Here is a 22,150-nt window from a genome sequence, read left to right on the forward strand (position 1 = left end):
GCCAACCACAGGGGTGGCTGAGGGCCTCCCTGGGACGGGACACCTGGCAGGCACTCAGAGCCCCCACCCGTCTGGACGTGTCCTCAGCTGATAGCTGCTTATGGGACACACGCGGCTCTAGGACCTTAAGACCCAAGCCCGGGGGGCTCACATGAGGAGACCAGGTGTGGGGTTTCCGAAGATTCTACTGGGGCGGCAGGCATGCGGCCGCTGCAGACGGAGGGCAGCCGCGGGCAGGCCAGGCCCGAAGGTCGGCTTGGGAGGTCTGCCTGCCCTGTGCTCTGTACCCATGGCAGCTGACCGTGGCCTGCGGAGGGCTGCCTGGGCGGCACTTGGACACTGGTGCCCACGGGAGGAAGCTCTGGGGCCTGCGTGGGGCCTGCACCGGGACCCCAGACTCGGGGACCAGGCAATGGCACTGTGTCACACCGAGTCTCCGGGAACAAAGTGGGCAGGAGAGTGGCGGGCAGTCTGTGACGGGACGTGCAGCCACACCACGGGTGCAACACACAAAGCCGGGGAAAGCATCCCAAAGTTTCTAAAGGAGACAACGGTCGCCACGACAAACGTACCAGTCTGCAACACACCACCGTGTCCGAATGAAGCCTTTTCTCGACCACTTGCACTGAAAAACAAACAGGTTGCACAAATAAGCCAGCTGAAAAGAGGAAGGGGACGGACACAACTCACAAGTGGCGGGGGGGGGGGGGGGGCACCCAAGATGCTTCTCGGTCAGGAAAAGCAATGTCGATCCTTCCACTGAAGGCTTCTGCTTGGCACCGGAGGGCAAGCGTCGTAAGGGCAAGCGTCCCGCACGAGGCTCGCCACAGCGCCTCACGCTCCACACCCGGGAGGGCAGGTTCGGGACCACCGGCCAGCGCGATCTTCCCGGTGAGGACGGCCCGGCTGAGCAGAGGATGGCCTGCACGTGCCCAGTGCCTGTGCTGACGTTGCCCTCGTCCGGCGCGGGTGACCGTCTCGTGCACTGGGCTCACGCCGGCAGGGAAGTGACCTGCTGCCCCACAGGGGAGCGCGGCACACGGTCCGTGCTGTCTGGATTCATTCCATTTCAACAGCCACGCCGGACGGGGCAGCTCGCGGCCCAGGCCGTGAGAGTGGGGCTCCAGCCCCCATGCCCTGTGAGCCCCAGGAGGCACTGAGGAGACCCCCCTGGACCCCCAGTTTGCCAACACTTTGGAAAGCTGGATGGAAATGTGCCGAGTCCCCCCGAGCCCCAGGGGCACGTCCCTCTGCTGTGTGGCCAGGAGCAGCGGGGGGGGGGGGGGGGGGCGGAGAAAGGGGGGGGAGGAGGAGGATGGGAGGGGGAGGGGGAAGACGGGAGGATGGCCGCGGTACGCTGGCGGAAAGCGCTCCCCGTGTGAGTCCAGAATCAGAGGCTCGAGACACCTCAGTGACGATTCTTTATTTAATTGAATAATTCGGCAGCTGAAACCCCCCCGGCTTGACCCCACACTCCCCTCAGCCACTGTCCTGCTCCCTCCCTTGGGACCTGCTTCACAAGGTGCCCAGCTTGGTTCCTATGGTGATGCCTCGCTTGGGGGGGTGCTGCCTTCAAGGTCACCATGACCTCCAGGTGCAAATCCCGAAGCTCTGGAGTCTCCCATGGCCAAGCGTCCTATGCACCCACCCCGGCCCCCGCCAAGCTCACCAGGCCGAGCCCAACAGCCCTTCCTGGCTCTGGCCTGGGCTCTCCCCCCCTCGCACAATCACGGACGCTCTGCCGGCACACACACTCCGTGAGGCTTCGGTCCTTGCTCTCCCAAGGCACCCACAGGACCCGGTGTGGGTGTAGGAGGAGAAGACAGGGTGCCTCACCCCGCTGCCGCACGAGCAGCGTGGCCGTGGCCAGGACACGTGAGACCCCACGCCCCAGCCCGGTGCCGAGCTGTGCCGCTGAGCCCCCAAGAGGGACCTGACCCGACCACCACGGGTCTTGCCCATTAAAACTGGAAGGCATTTGTGAGTTTAATGTAATGAACCCAAAATTCATGATTCTCAATTGCCAATTCTGTGTTAACTAAGGTCTCCGTACGCGTACCCCACGTGCGTACCTTCAATAGACTCCACGTGTGTATCTTTTCTAGACGTTTAAATTGTCCACAATAAGGGAACATCGTTTAACATTATTAGAATACGCACATAAAACACAGGATGTGTTGCTTTTTTTAATATAATAAAGATTTGTGAAAGCTGTAAGTTTAGAATTCTAACTAGATTTAAGGTTTTTAATTACATTGCAAATAAATCTCAAAAGAGTTTGACAGTATAACAATAATACATCCAAATATTTTAACTAAGAGTTTATAGAAAATACTTCACTTTGAGGTAAGTTCATCATCGCAATCACAAATGTGTTCAGGCTGCATTTCTGAGTGATTTCCCAGGATGAAAACGTGGGGCTCCACGGGCAATCGCATGTCCTTGGGCGTCGCTGGGCTGCACTGGGGGCCCTTCCAGAAACCACCTTCCTCACCCCTGGTGTGCCCCCCACCCCTCCTCCTGAGGGCCGCAGGTGGTCACGACAAGCACCAGGACGGTCACTATGACGATCACTGCTGACCGACGGGGCAGAGCCAGAGCTGAACACGGCCACCCGCCCGACGCTGCCGGCTCCTTGCAGGGAGAACCAGAACTGGGGTTCCCCTCAGCCCCCTGCCAGGACCATCCCTTCCCTACTGTGACTGAGCCCTGAACCAGGGACGCTCGCCTGGGCCATGCAGGGGCAGGGCGGGGCCGGAACACACCCCTTCATCAGAGGGTACAAGTGCCTGCCGAGTGAGGCTTCCCTGCACAACGTCCTACGGAAACGCACACGCACGCACGCACACGCGCACGCACACGGCTGTCCTGCACCCGCGAGGACCTACACCAGGGAAACGGGTGCCTCCGTCACAGGCTGGGGGTTCCCTCAAATGTCGACTGATCTGTTTCATTCCATCCACGTGCAGAAGCTTTCCGGTCACCAGGCACCTTCCAAAACCTCCCGGCGGGCGACCACGCACGGGCAGCAGGGGCCGGGTGCCTACCCCGCTTGCAGAGAGGCTGTCGCCACGGAATGAAACCACGTCACGCCGGGCGGGGGGGAGGCTGTGCCACATCGCTCACCTTGCAGTATGAAGTCCCCGCTCAGACCCCTGTTAATAGGATTCCTTTAGCCGGCAGATGGATGGTGAGTGCAGGACGGTTCATCCACTAAAGGACGGCATAAATCAGCGTGGAGAAAAGGGAGGCTGTGGGGAGGTTATCAGCACGCAGCCTTGCCGGTGAAAGCCCCGCTTTGGAGCATTAGTGGATTAATCCATCTTTCATAAGCGCTCGGAGTGGACCCTGTGATCTATGGCAACAACCAATTTCTCACTACGGGCGAGAGGGAAAAAATGCCGCGGCCCTGATCGACTACACAAATCTGCTTTTTAAAAATGGTCTCACATTATCTGGAGTGCTGCTCCCAGAGGCAGCATCTGAAATTCATGCCGAGCCCAACGCACCCATAAATCAGCACAGAAAGTTTTGTTAGTTTTGCACGCAGCGGGCTGTGATTATTTGGAATCGCGTTTGCCTCCATCATGGTAATTACACTTAGATTATCCTTACGTGAGGGTAATAAAAGAAGAGCAATCAGGCTCAGACTAATTCTCTCCCCCGAAATGTGCTCCAATAAAGCTAAAGGATTGGCTCAGAGGCCGGAGAGCAGGGCCGGCGCCGGGCAGGCACACGCCCTCCAGCCCCGCCCGCGTGGCACCCCCGTGGCACCCCCCGCCGCGGCCTCGGGGAACACACGGACCGCTGCACGCCGGAGAAGCACGGTACTGACGTGACGCGCGAAGCCTCAGTATTTCTGTGAAAGAAGTTTCTCCTCCTGTGCCCTGAGCCACGCTTCTGCCTCATCCGTGCCGGCAGACCGCACACACCAGACGCAACTTCTCGCGCGGCGATATCCCATCAAACCAAGGACGGACGGCGACCCCAGGAGGCCGGGGCCGCTGCTCTGGGGCTCACCGGAGTCTCAGCAACACGCTGCTCTCCAGTCGAGAGACTGGGGTCTGCCCAGTAACACCCCACCTTTCCTTCCAGAAAATGTTCTCTTGCCTGTGGCCATGGTCACCCGGGACCCCCCCACTTCTCTCATGGGAGAGAGGTGGCCGCTGGCTGTCAGCGCCCCCCATGGAGCCACCAGCACCTCACGGACACAGATGTCCCTGGGGGCGTCTGCCCTCTGGAAGGTGTGCGGGACGTGGGACACCGCACCTGAAGCCTGAGACGACGCCTGACCCACCCGCACGCCAGCCCGAGCCTCCTCCCCAACAGGGCCCGGGCCAGCAGAGGAGAGTCGAGACCGGGGCCAGGCCACAGGGTCCCCCGTGTGCCACAGTCTAGGAAGCCCGTGTTTGCAGACGCTCAGCCCAGAAAACAGCCTGAGAGCCAGGGAGCAGGGAGCCCCTCGGGAGGCGGCCTGCTGTCCTGTAGGGACAGACAGAACCTCGGGGGCCGGGGGCCCCGCAGGCATCTGACCCCGCTGTGGGCCGTCCTGTGTGGGGGGCACCACCTGGCTCGCTCCTTCCTCTGGCGCCCAGAGGGACGTGGCACCGGCCATGCAGTCCTCTTCTCTGGTGGCATCACAGCTCACAGCTGACCTCGGGGGCCTCTAGGGACCTGGGCTCTGAGCACGAGGGGGCCCAGTGCTGGGAGAAGAGGGACCTGGGAAGTGAGCCCCGCATACAAGGAGTCACACATGGAGGGATCGGCGCGTGCCCTGCCCTCAGGGAGTGAGTGTGAGCCCTGCGGCAGACGCCACGTCCCCCGCTGCACGGAGCTCAGCCTGGAGAAGCCGCGTCCGGGGGCCTGTGAGCCCCCTGCGCTCGCAGAGGCACCGCTCCGCTCTTCCGCGCAGAGGCTGGGGACCGAGGGCCGCTCACACCCCGGCAAGCGCCGGTCCACAGCCTCAGGCGGCCGGACGCCACCGACAGACGGCACTGCTGGGAGTGGCCTCAGACGCACCCCCACCTGTCCCCGGGTCATCACACCCGTGAGTCCCCCCCCAAGTCCTGCCTCTCCCAGGTGCACAGCCCCTTGTGTCTTACCCTTTGGGGGTACACCCCAGCCAGCCGCCAGGCACAAGCGAGTGCTGTCCTGTGCTGGTCGGGCTCTGGGCTGAGGAAGGAGGTGCCAGGTGACCCCGAGTCTCGGTGCAGTGACTCGGGCTGCCGGAACAGAGCGGACGAGGCAGCTGAGAGGAGCCTGGGCGCTTCTCAGCCACTGTGCGCCGTCCAACACCCCTGTGGCAAAGACGCAGGGATACCTGCTCCCAAACCGCCCGGAGCCCGTCAGAGCCGCTCTCCCTGCTGCAGAGGCCCTGGCTCTCTCCAGCCGCCGTCTCCGCTAGGGCCCGTGGTCACTCTCAGTGGCCCCGCTCAGCTCTGAAGCCGACTCTGTGACCCTCGGCGTCTGCAAGGGGACAGCAGCCCCGGACAGATGGGCAAGGAAGACCGCCAGGTTCACCCCACGGCGACCAGAGCTTTCCAGCCACATCGCAATGTCAAGAGAAGAGGGGACCGCGGGGGCTGGGACGGCCAGGACAGAGGCCAGCCCCCGACACTGCGTCCTTGGCTCAGGGACGAGCGACGAGGGAGCCGCGTCCATCCTTCATGGCAGCGGCCGCAACTCCTTCACCCCGGACCATAAACACGTTAATACAGCCGTGGCCTTGCTGGAAATCAGCTCCAAGTGTGGGTGGGTGTCTCCGCGGACGGTGGGCAGGCCTTGCGCAGGACGGACCCGGTGGGGCAATCCTTCTTGTGCTGAGCCGACCTCTGCTGTGCCGGGGGGCCCACCGTCCTGATGCTTCAATCACAGACGCACGCGCCCCTGTGATTTCAGATGATGGAAGGACGGGGGGCAGCTCCGGGTCAGCGCGTGAATCACACGGGCTTAGCAGACCCCAGACGGAGAACACCTGAGTCTGAGATGACCCGTGCCGCGTGATGACTGTGTACAAGTAACGACCCCCACAAAAACGCACCCAAACCCGATGGAAACAGATGAGCACAGCGGGGAACTGTGTCTGAGGCCCCACCCGGCCTTCCCGGGGGGGACACCCCTGCGCCCCAGCGGCCCGCACGTGGCAGCGTCACTGGCCGGCTACACCTGCTCCCTCTCCAGACCCCACAACCAGCGGATGCTGATGGTCCCACCTCGCACGGGGAGGGCTCCTTTGCCTGGAAATGATGGTCACAGAACGTGGTGATTCGTGTAAACGTGGTGGTTCGCCCCTCGGGAAGACCGCCACATCGACCCACGCCCCGGGAAGACGGCCTGCTGGAGCGCGTCGCCAGCCGGGGATGGGACGCCCTCCCCGGACCCACGAGGCCTTCGGCGCCCACGCTTCCTCACTGAGGCGCGCGCCGGGAGGGCGCGCGGGCCGGGGGCCGGCGGCCGGGACGCACCTCGGGAAAGTAGTCCTGCGGAAACTTCTCCTTCTCCAGCATGGGCGTGCTCTCCAGCGTGTCCGAGTAGATCTCCTTGCCCGTGACTTTTTTATACTTCTTGGCTGGAAAAGAGCAAAGGGGTGACATGAATGACCTCACGGCCGCATCCCATCCAACCCGTGCAGCCCCACAGGGAGCGCAGGGGGCACCCGGGGACGGGGGGGTCCGCTGCCCCGCGGACGCCGGTGGCTCGTAAATCCCCACTCCACGACCCGGAGCCCGACACGCCACTTCATTATCCTCTCAGACCGTCCAGCCGCAGATTTACAAGGGCTCATTGGCTTCCTCTGTTAAAACTGTGGCTGTATTTAGGACAGCTGCAGAATAACCCTTCGCTCACACCTTCATACAAATTTACTCAGTGACATCGATTTCCTCCTCACAAGCAGCCGACATCACTCACGTCCGGGAAGAGCGGTTTTTCTTGAGGCGGAGACGGCGTGGGGGGCTCCCCGGACTGCGTGCCCGGGCCGACACCCCCGTGGGCAGGGCATGGTCTGGTCCTCTCATACCCAGGCCAGGCCCCATCTTTCCACCGACGGGTCACCCCACGCCCACAGTGGGGTCTCACAAGGGGCCCCCACAAGATGCCATGCCGGGAGCACAGCAGCGGCGGGCCCAGATGGCTGCCCCTGCGCCGGGAGTATCTGGGACCAGGTGACGCTCCCGGACGTAAAGGAGCTGCTGGGGGACAAGGGATCTGTGGGGTCACGCTCCCTGTCCCCTGGCAGCCCACACCCGCAGCTCTCGGAGCACACGGGCCCCACAGATCCACTCGTGGGGGTGGAGAGCGGGAATGACATCCATGTGCAGCATCTGGGGACAAAGCTCTGGCCACTGCCTGTTTGCGGGGAGAGTGAACCCCAGGTCAAAGCAAAACACTGGCAGGTAAGGACTCCGACGGTCAGCCCCACCGGCGCGGGATGGGATGAGACAGACGTTTGGTGAAGGAGGGAACTCAGGACAGAGTAGTTGACATTGAGCCGTCCCCAAACGCAGAGCCGCACACTCACTGGTCTTGTTCCCCAAACGCAGAGCCGCACACTCACTGGTCTTGTTCCCCAAACGCAGAGCCGCACACTCACTGGTCTTGCTCCCAACACGGGACGATCACCGAGGTGACTGCTGCATGTGGTTCTGTCACCTCACCAATCGCCATGGCCTCTGGAGGCCCGTGGGGGGACACAGGACAAACCCCATCAGCCGGGAGGCTGGGGCCAGGGGGCAGGTGGGTACAGCTTGTGTCAATAATCAAGTGACCAGCACGTGGCCGTGCGCCCGTTCCCGACACCCACGGCCACCGGAAACGCCGCAGAAGCACGTCCAACGCGGGAGGCCCTTCTTGGAGCCGCCCATCCATGTCCGTGCATGGTGGGTGGACAGCAGTGACCGCCGTCCGCACCCTGGGAGCTGGCAGCGTAAGTGTCCACGTGAGGAGGCCGGAGCCACATGGCCCGGCACAGGGGAGCTCCGCGGGGGCGTGAACCACGCCTGGGGAGTGCGGGCCGTGCGCCCCGCCCACGGTGTGATGGTTCTCCCGTGGCCTCAGCCTCCCGTGTGGGCTCCTGACCCGCCTCACCCTCCTCCCTTCCCACCGGGGCCCTCTCTCGCTCCCTCCTGGCACCGAGCCCCCAGCAAAGACCCAGCTCAGCCTGGTGTCTCCTGGGCTCTTCCTCCAGCGGTCGGCTCCTGTAGCCACACCCGAGTCATGACACCAGGCTGCAGGCGGTGGACGCCCCCAGGACCGGCGCCCACAGTCCTCGGCGAGGCACGCAGTCCACAGCGTTCCGTGTCAACCGAGACGGGGAGAGGAGACTGTCGCGGGGAGGCAATTCTGCTCCGGACAAAACCCCTCATTGCCTTAAAGAGGACGAGACTGGGGGAGTGGGAGTGGAAGGAGACCACCGTGCTTTGTTAAAGAACAGACTGTATTTTTAGAGCAGTTTCGGAACCAAGAACACCTGAACGGGAAGCACACCGCCCCCAAGTCTGCCCCGCGGCGCGGCCGCTCGCTGCAGTCCAACGGGCGCTCAGTGCTCCCGGCGTGTACTGTGTGCCCCCGGGGTTCCCCAGGGCTGCGCCCACTCACCCTGCCCTCCCCATCCCTGCAACAGGGACTCTTTACACCCTGTCTCCCGCCTTCCCTTAAACGTCCTCTTGTCGCCAACACGCTGTCGGGAGCCTTTTCCCACCGGCCCCTTTCACTCAGAAATACTCATCTGAGGTTCTTTCGTGTCTCTCGGGGGCTTGTCGGCTGGTTTCGGTTCACTGCTCTGCAACGCTGCACCGTGTGGACGGACCCCGGCTCGCTTATCCGTCTGCCTAGGAAGGACATATTCTGGCTCCTTCCAGTGCTCGGTAATTATGAATAAAGGTACCGTAGCTACTGCTGCAGGTTTCTGTGTGGAGCAAAGTCGTCCGCTGCTGCGGGTGATGGGCCGTGCAGCACGCGTGTCACCTGCAGGAGACAGCCGCGCCGTCCGGAGCGGCTACGGGCGGGGGTCCCGGCTGCACGGCCTCCGCGTCTGCACCGGCTGTGCTCTGGCCGTCGGCCGCTCCAGCGGGTGCCTGGTGGTGTCTCCTTATGCGCGACACGGAGCCCATTTTCGCAGCTTTCTCTGCCATCCGTACGTCTTCTCGAGTCAGATGTCTGTTGACATTTTTGGCTCATCTTTTAATTGGGTTGTTTTCTTATTGTTGAGTTTTAAGAATCCTTTGCAAATTTTTGGTTAACAGACGCGTCTCTCGCAAATATCTTCTCCCAGTCCGTGGCCTCTCTCTCCACCCCCTTAGCAGCGTCTTGAGCAGGACCTCTGAGGAAGCCCGGCTCATCCAGTGTCCCCGCGGACCCCAGTGCTGCATTGAAAAAGTCGTCACCAAACCCCAAGTCACGTACCGTTTCTGTACCACCTTCTGGCATTTTACACTTTCACACTTTACATATCAGTCTCTGTCCACTTTCAGTTAACTTTTGTGCGGCGTGAGGTCTGGCTCCGGACTCACTGCTCCGCAGCGGACGTCCGGTCGTTCCGGCCCCATCGGCAAAAGACCGTCTTTGCGGCACTGCGTTGCCTTCGCTCCTTCGTCGACGGCAGCCGCCCGCACTCACAGGGGCCTGTTTCTGGGCTCTGCTTTGCGCCGTTGACCTTTTTGTCTTTTCGACAACGCAATACTGTCTTCATTACCGTGGCGTGTATAGGGAGTCTCGAAGTCGGGTGGCGTCAGCCCTACAACGTTGTTCTTCCCTTTCGACACTGGGTTGACTGCTCTGGGTCTTCTCTCTCCGTGTCAACTTCGGAATCGATCTGTTGACGTCGACAACGCAACCTGCCGGAATTCGATGGCGACGGCAGCGTCTCAGTGGGCCCGGCAGGGAAGAACCACACGCCGACAAGGTTGCGTCCTCCCGCGCACGAACACGGGACGGCGCTCGGCTGACTCCGATCGTCTTTGATTTCGGCAGAGTTCTGCAGTTTTCCTCATATTAATCTTGACCATATTTTGCTAGGTTTATTTCTAAGTCTGTCTTTTGTGCGTGTGCTAATGTGAATGGTTTTGTTTTTAATTTCAAATTGCACGTCTTTGTTGCTGGCATAGAAGAGCCACTGGCTCTCGTACATTAACCTTGTATCCCGCAACCGTGCTTGTTTGTCCGGTTTTTGTCGTGGATGCGTCTTTCAAGCGTCCGACATAACCATGTCATTGAGGACGAAGACCGTTTTATTCCTTGCCGGCCCCACCAACACACCCTCTACGTCCTCCTCTCGTCTTCCTGCACGGCCAAGATCTCGGCTGCAATACGGGAGGGAGACGGGGAGGGTGCGCGCCCGTGCCGCGGACCGGAAGCGTCCAGGCTCTCCCCGTGACGTGTGACGCGAGACGCGGGTTTCCCCAGCCGCTCCTTACCAAGGTCTCCCCCCGGGGCGCGGAGACCGTTGCGGGCGGGCGGCAGACTCACGCAGCCGAGCACTGTTCCGCGTCCGCTGACGTGGCCGCGCGGCTTCCTTCCTCGGCTTGTTGACGTGACGTGTTCCGTTAACCGACTTTCGGACGCGGAGCTGCACTCGCAGACCTGCGTGAACGCGGTTGTCACGGTGCGCGATTCTCCTGACGCGCTGCTGAACTCAAGCTGCTGACGCCACGTTGAGGGTTTCTACGCTTCACGTTCAGGAGAGATACTGGCCTATGGTTCTGTTTCTCTGGAGTCTCTGTTCGGTTTTGGTATGAGGGAATGTGGGCTCACAGGGTGAGTCGGAATGTTCTCTCTGCTTCTGTTTTCTGGACGACGTTACAGAGAACTGGTATAATTTATTCCTTCAGTGTTTGGTAGAATTCACAGTGAACCCATCAGACCTGATGCTTTCTTTTTTAGGAGTTTGTTAATTCTTGATTCAATCTCCTTAACAGATAAAGGACTATTCAGATCACCGAGTCCTGCAGGTGTGAATCCGGCCGACCGCACTTTCCAAGGAACCGCCTCATCCACATCATCAAGCTACAGGCACAGACCCGTTCCCCACATACCTTCATCACCCTTCAACGTCCACAGCCGGGAGTGATGGCTCCTCTGTCATCTCTACTACCAGTAATTTGTGTTTTCTTTCTTTTCTTGGTTAGCCTGACTAGAAGAATATCAGTTTTATTGATCTTTTCAAAGAATCAGCTTTGGGTTTTGCTGATTTTCTCTACTGAGTTTCTGTTTTCAATTTCATTGATTTATGCTCTAATTTTTATTATTTCTTTTCTTATGGTTTGGGTTTACTTTGTTCTTCTTCTGGCTCCCTAAGGCAGAAGCTTAGGTTAGCGATTTTTAAATCTTACCTCTTTTCTAACACATACACTTGATGCCATGAACGCACTTTCACTACATCCCACAAACGCTGATTTTCATTTAGTTCAAAATATATTCTTTTTTTTTTAAATTTTTATTTATTTATTTATTTGAGAGAGAGAGATGACAAGTAGGCAGAGAGGCAGGCAGAGAGAGAGGGGGAAGCAGGCTCCCCGCCGAGCAGAGAGCCCGATGCGGGGCTCGATCCCAGGACCCTGAGATCATGACCTGGGCCGAAGGCAGAGGCTCAACCCACCGAGCCACCCAAGTGCCCCAAGTTCAAAATATTTTCAAAATCTCTTGAGACGTATTCTGACTCACGTGTATTCTGGAAGTGTGTTGTTTCCCATCCAAGTGTTAAAGTAAAAAACAAAGAGAGACCAGCCTTTAAAGTTCCCTGAACGAAGCCAGTTGGGTCATAGAGACAAAGCTCAAATTAGCTTATTTTGCAACACTAACTTAAAGTGGGTCATTCCTTATCTAAAAATCATGATGAACACTTACACTGTTTCCCAGTGTTGATACGAGGTAACCGCGAACCTATTCCCATCATTTAAGAGCATTCTAATACCATAACCAATCACTGCTATGAATAAAGTCACTGCTTCCACGCGGCACGAGCTGTCTTACACGACAATACACCCCAGAGCCCCACTCTGTGTTCTGGTTTGAAGGCTTGAGTGTGCAAACTGTCTTGTTGATGTGTGCACAACACACTTTTACTAATTATTACTTCAATGATTCACTGGTTTTACTTCTGTTATTTCTGAACTTCGGACACAAGTATTTTGGGGTTTTCTCACCGTCTCTCTGTTGCTGATTTCGTGTGAAAGTCCAAGGGGTCCGGGAGTGTCCTTTGCATGATGTCGGTTCTTCTAAATTTGTTGAGGAGTATCTAGTGGCCCAGAATGTGGTCTACCGCGGTAGCCGTTCCGGTGAACTTGAGGAGAATGTGTGCTGCTCTCGCTGGGGAGAATATTCTACAAACGTCGGCCGGACCCCGCCGACCGATGGTGCTGTTGAGCCGAACTACGCCCTCAGTCGTCCCGCCTGCTGGATCTGCCCGTCTTTGGCAGAGGGGCCCTGAGGTCTCCACCTGCGACACTGGATTCATCGGTTTCTCCCGGAAGCAGTCAGTCTTCCCCCGTGTGTTGTGATGCTCTGCTGTCAGGTGAGTACACGGTAAGACCTGTTCTGTCTTCTTAGAGAACCGACCCCTTTATGGTAGTGTAATAAACAGCCTTCTCCGTCCCCGGTCGGTCCTCGCGCTGGAGTCTGCTGTGCCCGAAAGGGCCGCCGCGCCTCTGGCTCCGATCCGCGTCCGTGCAGTCCGTCTCCCTCCATCCCTTGACCTTCCGTCTTCACGGGTCTGTGGATCTTACGCGGGCTGTCGGCAGACGACATGTAGCGGGGTCTTACCGTTTTAACCGCTCGGACCGTTTCCGTCTCGTAGCTGATGTACTCGCCGCGCTGGCGCCTGCAGGGACCCCCGTGGGGGCTAGACTGAGAAGCTCCTCGTCGGCACCGTCTCCACCGGCTGCCGTCGTCACCCCCCTTTCTCCGCAGACTGCCCTGGTCTAATGGAGCATTTCACGGGATTCCATTCTCTCTCCTCTATTACTAACATGCCAGCTGTATTCCGTTTTAACGATTTTTAGTTGTTGCCGGAGTGTGCGATATACGCTTACCACCCGTCCGGGTCCACGCTCACGCCGCTCCGCACCCCTGCACGGACTGCGGGTCCCTGGCTCCCCTCTCCGCCTGCCCAACATCATGGTTACTCGTCTCACTGACCCACAAGCTACAGTCACCCCCATGGTGTTGCTAGTGACACTCCGAACAGAAGTGACGTCAGATGAAGAATAAGAAACGAAATGCTCTACCTTCGTTCATTCCTTCCTTTACACTCTCTTTCTTTCTTTCTTTTTTTAAGATTTTATTTACTTATTGGACAGACAGAGATCACAAGTAGGCAGAGAGGCAGGCAGAGAGAGAGGGGGAAGCAGGCTCCCCGCCGAACAGGGAGCCTGACGCGGGGCTTGATCCCAGGACCCTGGGATCATGACCCGAGCCGAAGGCAGAGAGGCTTCACCCACGGACCCCCCAGGCGCCCACGCTCTTTCTTTCTTAATGTAGATGTACGCATCTGACCTGATCGTTTTCCTTTTGTCAAAGACCTTTCAACCTTTTCTGCTTGACGGGTCTGCCGGAAACAAGTTCCTGCAGCTTTTGTTTGAGCAAGTGTTCTTTCCTTGTTCACGTCTGAAGGGTAACTCTGCTGCGCACAGGACTGTAGGTGTTTTCTCCCACCAGCAGAGAGACTTCGCGCCGCTCCCTTCACCTCTGTGGTCTCTGAAGAAAACTTCCATGTTTCCTTACCCTTGTTCCTTCCTAGGTCACCTCCCCACCCCCAGCCCCGTTCTCTCAAGGTCTCACCCTAACCCTAACCGTCTGGGACCTCCCGCAGCTCGTGTAGACACTCTTAGGTGCAAGTTGTGGGCATCTGTCTGCTCAGTCACCGATGAGCTTTCTGGGTCTATGGCTTGGTGTCCACGATTAAGTCTGCAAAATTCCGGGCCACGACTTCAGGTACGTCTTGTTCCTCTCGCTCTCGGTTTCCCGGCGGCCGTCCCTTCGTGCACGCGCCTCGCCTTCTGTGTGTGTCCCGTGGGGCTGGGAATCTTGTTCTGCTTTTGCGTCGTTTTTTTCTCTTTACTTTTCAGTTTGGAAAGCTTTCAAGGACGCCCTTCGGCCCGCCGGCTCTGTCCTCAGCCGCGTCCAGGCTGGTGAGCGCGGCGAGGTCGGTACATTTCTGTGTTTCGAGCTCTTCCTTTCGACTCCCGAGCGTCTGTCTGTCCTGACTCTGGTGACGCACCCGGTCTCGCGAGCTTCCACCTCCCCATCAACACCCTCGTCACATGAGCCACGGTTCTCTGAAATGCCCCAGGTGGCAGCTCCAAATTGAGGCCACATCCCACTCGGGCTCCAACATGCACCTGCTCTCTTCACACTGTATCTTCTCCTCTTCAACTTGGCTTATAACTTTTGGTTGAAAGCAAAACACGAGTAATTGGAAAAAAGAATGGAGGTCGATGGGACTTTCCTACCGGGCCCTGTGCTTATCTGGTGCGGAGCTGCGCTGTATTTCCGGGAGGGACTCGGGGGCTGACGTCTCCCCCCGCGTTCTGCTCTTGTCTCCTCTGCTGTCTTGGCGCTCCCACGAGACTCCTTCGGAAACGGTGAGCTTGGCAGGCTCTGCCGTGACGCCTGGTGTGGTGACAGGCGCTGTGGCCAGGGCAGGACACTGTTCGATCGTCCGGTGGCCCTGCCGTGGCCCTTCCGCCAGCAGGAGCCCAGCCTGCAGCCTTCTGGCGCTCGCAGCCCCACAGCCCCTCGAGGCGCACAGAAGGCTGAAGTCACCCCCTGCCTCCCCCAGGCCTGCTGGGGGGCTCTGGTGACATGGCTGTCCTCAAGGGCAGGCCTTTCGGGAAGAACGGAGGACCCTGGGCACACTTCCAAACGGCTCCTTCCCTCTTCCCCGCCAGGAGCACGAGGGGGTTTTTCTCTGATCTTCCCCAAGATGGCACGGTGGGGCTCCTGCAGCCGATGCTCACCAAAGTAGGGGAGCGGCCTGGGGGGGACGTTTCTCTCTCCAGCCTCCGTCCCTCTATGCCGTCCCCCAGCAGCTCCCACCAGTGCCAGCTCCCGGGGGCTCTCAGGGTCCACCCGCCTGTCTCTCCAGTGTGGGGACAGCACGAGCCCTGGGGGCTCGCTTCTCTAAGGGATCGGAGAGATCGGCCCCTCCACTCCCGTAGCACCGTCCACGCTCTCCAGGCGTCAGACCAGAAACGCACGTCCCTTTCATCGACACCTTTGGGGAGTCTTCAACTTTCTAACTAAATACTAAATTCAAGCTATTTCTTCTTAAGAGGTTTATTCAAGCTTTTCACAGATGTAAGACTGTTTCTGCTGTAACTTAAGTCAAAGCACAAGAGTGAGTCTTGGCGAACCGGGGCCACAGTGCAAGGGGCGGGCGTTCCCGCTCCTGAGACCCGGTGTCCCTGGGCCCCGCACCTGCGCTGTGGGCGGCGACGCCACGTCTGGCCATCGGAGCGCCGCGGAAGCAACACATACGCCGGCCACAGACGTGCTCGGGGCACAGTCACCACCACCGTCCGCCCTCAACACCGACATCAGCGACATCAGCCTCGTCATCGTGGGGGCCGCTCGGGAGGCTTGGGGAGTCAAACGTACATCTCCTCACAGTTTCCGAGAAACCCCGGGCCAGCCGGGTAGGTCACGACTGATCTGATCTAGTGACACAACGTGCAGGGGGATGGTGACTCCCAGGAGGGGGAAGTTCAGGGGCCCAGCTACATGCCCGAGCTCAGAGTAGCGGAACCCCGTTCTGCTTCCAGCTCCGCCGGGGGCACGCGGCGTCTGGAGACCCCCCCTCTGCCCACTCTCGCCCACAGCCCCGCTGCTGGAGAACACAGCCCGGGCGCCCAGTGTCTAGTAATATCGCGGGGACAATGGCCTCTGGCCCGTCTCCCGCCAGGTTTGCAAGGCTACCCCAGCAAGCTCCTCGGTGGGAAAGCCACGTGCTTGGTTCCAAACTGCGCAAAGAACCCTCAGGCGATAGGGCCAATGAAAAATCATTCTGCTGGCTGGGATCCTGTTCCTAACATCGATGAAATCACTGCCCAAGCAATTTAGGGACGACTCTGCGTCTCCCTTTCAGAAGAGGCGATCGGTCTCCTAAGTGAGCGGAGATAATGAATCTGAGCGGACTGACATAATTAGTCGCTCTCCACGGTTATTACAACTTCAGTGACACCTCGGACTAATGGGATCTGCCTCAGGGCCGAGCTGGAGGCTGAGGACTCGCGTGTGGCATGAAGAGAGGGTGTCGCCCAAACGCCCCAGCCGAGCAGCAGGACACGGGGGCTGCTGGGCTCCGGGCTGTGAGGCTCCCGTGTGCGGGGACACGGGGACCAAGGCCGGCTTCAGGAGCCCAGGAGCCCCGCGCAGCCCGCGCGCCAGCCCAGGAGCGCGAGGTGGTCCTCTCTCCACCACTGCCGCCGGCTCGTGTAAGAGGCACCACCCAAGAAAGCCTTCGTTTTCTCCCATTTGATTCGGACACAAGGCCATTCCCTCCTCCCCTACACGGCTCTGCAGGAGATCCGGCGTCACTGGCCGGCCTTGCCCTGGGAGCAGGAGGGGCGCGGGCCGGGGGCTGGGGGTCCGGATATGGGGTTAGGGCGAGAGGGTCCAGGGCGGGGTCTAGGGTGTGATCTGGGTTAGGGTAGGGGGTCTGGGGCAGAAGTCGGGGGCAGGGGTCCAGGGCGGGGGACTGGGGCAGGAATGCCACGTGGATTCCAGGGGACCAGAGAGCCAGGTTTGCACAGGAGGCCCTGGTCAGCGGCTGCGACCCCCCACGGGGGCGCTGGGTGGGACGGGGGAGCCCAGCCAGGGAATCCCGGAAGAGTCTTACCTTTAAAGTCAAACTGGTAGATGTTCTTTAGGGATTCATGAAGGAAATAAAAGCTTCCTAATGCCTGCGGAGCAAACAGAGAGACTGGGTGAGAGCGGAACAGCGTGAAGCAGGCCGGAGCACGGACTCAAGCCCTCGCGAACCAGGACAGAGCCGCCTCCTCAGGGCCTGACCCCGGCTGCTGGGATGAGACGTCAGTCACACTCAGCGGCACACACAAGGCCCCTCCCCTGACACTGGCGCCCACTCTAGCGTGGTCTCCCCTCGGCTGGAGGCGCCCGGGGCCCACGGGAAGGGCTCCGACCCCAGCGCTGTCCTCACTGTGCGCTGCACCTGCCCGGGGCTCGTGGCAGCCACACCCGCACCGGCCTTCTCTGCCCCCTCGTCCTCCTTCCGCACATGGGACGGCCACCCGCTCCCCGCAGTGCCACCGGCCCCGCGGTCCAGTCCTGCTCTGGACCCCAAACTGCAGAGGCCAGGCTGGGGTGGGGGAACCACCAAAGGAGGGCTGCATGGGACACCTCACCCTAAAGCGACCAGTTTACCTGAAATTCAAACTTGGTGTCTTGTATGTGCCTGTGCACGCAAATATGGATACGTGTATTCCTCTGTGAGGCCGTGTAACGTGTGTGCGCGAGCATATGTGTGTACAGAGTCAGGCCTATGCCTACGAACCCATGTGCATGTAACACACATGTGTGTCCGTGTGTGTATATCTGTGTATGCATGTGGCTGCTCATACCCATGTAGATGTACACATGAATGTCCATGTTTCACGTGTGTGCACGTACGTTTACATGCACACACGTGCACACACACATGGAGTGTGTAACCCTGTACACGTGCACAGGCACATCCGTGTCCCTGTACCTACGTTTTACTCCTCCGCTGAACCTGGCCACCCAACAAGGTGCCTGGGGAGAGGGGCCGCGGCGGGGGGGCCACTCTGCAGACTTGAGCTCCCGACAGGCTGTGTGGCCCCGAGAAAGCGCCAGGAGGTGAACGTGGCAAACCTTCAAGTCCGCCTCGCCGGGCGTGATCGCGCTGACACAACATCATGAAGTTTACAAAAGGACGTGGAAAAGAGACTGTAATTCACAGAGAAGATCCATAATCGGCTCTAATGGATACTTAAGTCAAAGGTGAAGCTAACTTTCCCCCTGTTTAACCTGCTCGGTCAGTACACTCGGGCCACACTTCGGTCACAGGACACGGCAATGTCTGCACAGAAGCGCCCAGGCCCGCGGACGGGAGCCTGGCGCTCGCCGGTCCGCTCTGTGCTCGTCTCATCTGAGAATACTGACTGCTTGCCTGTTTCACTAAAAACAATTAAAATACTTTCTACATATTTATAAACCTGACTGTCAAAGGCGGCAATTAATTCTCCATTAGTGACAGGCAACCCGGTCGATGCCGTACTTTTGCCAGAAGAGCAAATGCAGGGTGGGGGCCTGGCCCTGCCCGCGTGGGGCCGGCCTCGAGGCGCGGCCTGCCGAATGGCATGCGCGGTGGGGAGCCGGCGCTTCCCCGCACGGGCTCTGCAGCACGGGTCGGGGCAGACCAGGAACGGACACCCCAGCTCCTGTGCTCCGTGGAACGTGGCAGACGACGTGTCTCTGAGACTGGCTATGGCCTGACGCTCGCCACCGCCATCCACCTGGGCGGAGAAGGGGGAGCTCTTGACAAATACACTCCGCGGAGCGGCCTGCGCAGGGCTGGGGTGACCGGGGCCGGGGCAGGAGCCAACCAGGAAAGAACACGAGGCAGCTCGTTAGAAAGGCTCCCATCACTTTTCATTTGCAAACAAATCAGAGGGCCAGGAACTCATCATCCCCGCAATTAGGTCAGCAGCCAAAGTACATATCGTCAACCTGGGCCTGCATCCGGCCTGCCCTTCCACAAAGCTAACGCTCAAGCCCGAGCAGCGGCAGCGAGGGGCTCTTGGGGACACGTTCTTTTTCCGCAGACACCACAGAACAGCGCCTGAGCGTGACGCCGAGGGTAAGAGTGCCCCGCGTCCTCATCCGTGTCGGCGGCCACCTCCCAACAGCCTCTGGAAAGCCCCAGGGCCAGACTCACGCCCGCCTCTCCTGGGGGGTCCTGCCTCTTCCAAGGGACGGGGGCCGGCTGTGGGGGTGGGGAGGGCCCGGGAAGCCAGCTGCGGGGTCTGGGGGGGGCGGGGTCCCAGCCCAGCGCAGCTTGGGAAGCCGGACCCGACTACACAGGTGCCACGTGGGCCTCCGGAGTCTCTGCTCCTCTAGGATGGCACACTGTGCTGTCTCTACAGATAACGTATCTTCAACTCATTCGTTTTTAAAAATTAAAAAAAAAGTGGGCACCTGGGGGGCTCAGTGGGTTAAAGCCTCTGCCTTCAGCTCAGGTCATGATCCCGGGGTCCTGGGATCGAGTCCCGCATCGGGCTCCCTGCTTCTCCCTCTGCCCCTCCCCCACTTGTGTGCTCACTTTCTCTCAAATCAGCCAATCAATCAATAAAATATTTTTTAAAAAGCAAAAAAAATAAATAGATCTAAGAACAGGAGAAAGAATTTCATGAGATATTGTCGATGAGTTTATAACAAATCAGAGAAACTTAGTTGTTCTAAGTTAGAACCATCAGACTTGAATGAATGATGGCTGGAGAGTGTGATGAAGCCCCTGGACCTTGGCCCACTCTGTCCCGGCGCGGGCGGGCAGCGTGGAGGACGCCATGGGACGCCGGGGCCTCCCCCACGCGGTGGGGCACGCACTGAGCAGGAGAAGCTCCTGGAGGACGGTGGCTGCACACACGCCGTCTGAGCTCCCGGCTGAGACCAGAGAGCGGCTTTGCATGCACAGCCCAAGACACGCACTGGGACAGGCAGGCGGCTCCGAGTGCCGCTCGGGACGCCGACACCTTGTCCAGATCCGCAGCGACCCCTGTGCACGGGGACACGCACGACGAGACGGGCGTGTGCTACAACTCCCCACAGCTCACACACACGGGACACGCGGCGCTCACTCGGGGGCGCTGGAGCCCTCAGGAGGTGACACTTGTGTGCGGCGGCCCTTCCAGACCCTGACAACCGGACGCTTCACTACACGGAGGCGGGTCGGCGACACCTGAAGTACTCCCGGACGGCGCCCTGTGCACCAGGGAAACACGTCACACGCACACCAGGCGGGCCTCGCAAGGCTGAGAAAGGAGGTTCCTAAAACTTCACAAAAAGCTAACCAAAGCAGCTGAAAACAAAAAAAGGTGACTTATTAAGATTATACCAAAACAGGAATAAAACCATAAATACAAAATTCAGAGCAGGGATCACCTGGGGGGTGGGGTGGGGCAGGGGCACGCAGGCGCTGCGGTGACACGGGGACTCCAGAGGGGTCTGCTGTGCCCTGCAGGGCTGACGCCAACCGGCCCCTCCCCACGGGTCTCTCCCTGCAGGTCTGTCCTCTGCGTCCCGGTGTCGGCGCAGGTGCCATCAGCCCGCCCCACGACCCTCCTGTCCCTGGCACTTGGCGCACGCCTGGGGCCGCACCCCCACCCCGCACCACGCCCGGGCTCAGGTGACCGCGGTCTGGCCGCCCAGGGGGGCGGAAATGAGCACATGGCACGTCCCCGGTGCTCTCGTCTCGTCTCCATCGCACCCCCGCTGAGCGTCTGGGCCGAAGGCTGCTGGCAACTTAGTTTTCGCCTGTGAACTCCTCACTCGAGTCCGTTTTCTATGTGCCTTTTTCTCATTTTATAAGATCTTAAATTTTTAAATATGATTTGACATTATTTCTTCATCCATTACTTGCATTACAAAGACTGTCTCCCTCTCGAGCTTGTCTTCTTAGGGCACCTTTCGTTAAATGAAAAATTTTTACTTTTAAAGTAGTCAAATTAGTCACGGCCCCTGGGTGTCTCCGTCAGTTCAGCGTCTGACTCCTAATTTCGGCTCGTGTCATGAGCTCAGGGTCCGGAGATCAAGCCCTACCCTGGGCCCTGTGCTGAGCGTGGGGCCTGCTCGAGGTTCTCTCTCCCTCTCGCTGTGCCCCTCCCCCCCATACACTCTCTCCCCACCAAAATAGTCCAATTAATCATTAATCAATATATTCCTTTATGGTTTATGCCTTTATGTCTTATTTGGAAATAGTTCCCTAACTTGACTCCACGGTGGTATCCCGTTCTCACGGGCGATCAGTAAGAGTGTGATCCACCCATTTAAGATTTTAGGGACCAGAGGCTTGCTAGTGGGTGTGGCACAACGGGAATTCCAGGGTCATCTCACTGTCTGCGGAAACCCCCCGTCGGGTCCTCCCATGACTGACACTGTCACTCTCATGTTCCACCTGTCCGTCCACCAGTGTGGGGATCTGCTCCAGCGTTCTTGATCTATTTCTAGCAACAATGTTTCCTATTTTGGCTTATGACACGTCCTGATATTTACTAATGAAACGCCTCATTTATTTTTCCTCCCACGGACTTCAGATACTTGGGGCTCTTTGTATTTCCACCGAAACTTCAGAACCGCTGCTGGTCTACGCCCTCGACACCCTGCTGGGCTCGGATGACCGACAGGGAGTCTGCAGGCAACAGCGACATTTTGGGGTACTCCGTTTCCTTCCCATGAATGTGATACATCCTTAACCATACATTCGAGGTCTTTTAAAATGTCTTCTAACAAAGTTTCATAATTTTCTCCATAAAAGTCTTGAAGATCTTTTGTTAGATTGATTCTTCGTTATCTTTTAGTGTCTGTTACCATTAGGAAGTGTAATTTTTTTAAGATTTTATTTATTTATTGGACAGACAGATCACAAGTAGGCAGAGAGGCAGAGAGAGGGGGGGAAGCAGGCTTCCCACGGAGCAGAGAGCCCGACGCGGGGCTCGATCCCAGGACCCTGAGATCAGGACCTGAGCCGAAGGCAGAGGCTTTAACCCACTGAGCCACCCAGGCGCTCCAGAAAGTGTAATTTTTAAAACCACTCTCGGTTTAGAACCATTTGCTGCTGGTGAACGGGAGCACTACTAGCTTTTGTCCATTAATCTTTTGTTCAGCAACTTCACTCGGTCTCCTTTCCGTTCCAACAATTACGGATTCCCCCCTGGTAACTGGTAAGGACCACTGGCTTGGGTTTGTTTCGTCTTCACAATATTTCCACCTTTTCTTCCCTTTGTGTTTGCTCTGTCTTGTTGCAGCTTCGGGGGTTCTGGGCCCGTGTGGAACACAGGAGCCCGGCTCTGTCTAGGAACTCGGCGCGTGTGCGGAGGGCAGCAGCAGATGTGCCCAAATCGCGATCTTCTGAGAAACGTGAAGGAGGGTGTGTCAAAGCAGGGAGGTCGAAGATGCCCCA

The 22,150-nt window shown here is 58.8% G+C and overlaps 1 protein-coding gene across 1 annotated transcript in view; it reads right to left on the reverse strand.

Annotated features, from left to right (window-relative positions):
- INPP5A (inositol polyphosphate-5-phosphatase A) overlaps positions 1–22,150 on the reverse strand; it is a 167,203-nt gene that overhangs the window by 47,315 nt on the left and 97,738 nt on the right. Inside the window, exons 5-7 of the mRNA XM_080823170.1 lie at positions 16,832–16,895; positions 6,465–6,568; positions 573–625 (exon numbers count right to left, since the gene is read on the reverse strand). Of these exons, the coding sequence (XP_080679296.1) occupies positions 573–625; positions 6,465–6,568; positions 16,832–16,895 (221 nt within the window). The remainder of the gene's footprint in view (positions 1–572; positions 626–6,464; positions 6,569–16,831; positions 16,896–22,150) is intronic.

This window comes from Martes martes (assembly GCF_963455335.1).
Source record: "Martes martes genome assembly, chromosome: 14".
Taxonomy (NCBI): domain Eukaryota; kingdom Metazoa; phylum Chordata; class Mammalia; order Carnivora; family Mustelidae; genus Martes; species Martes martes.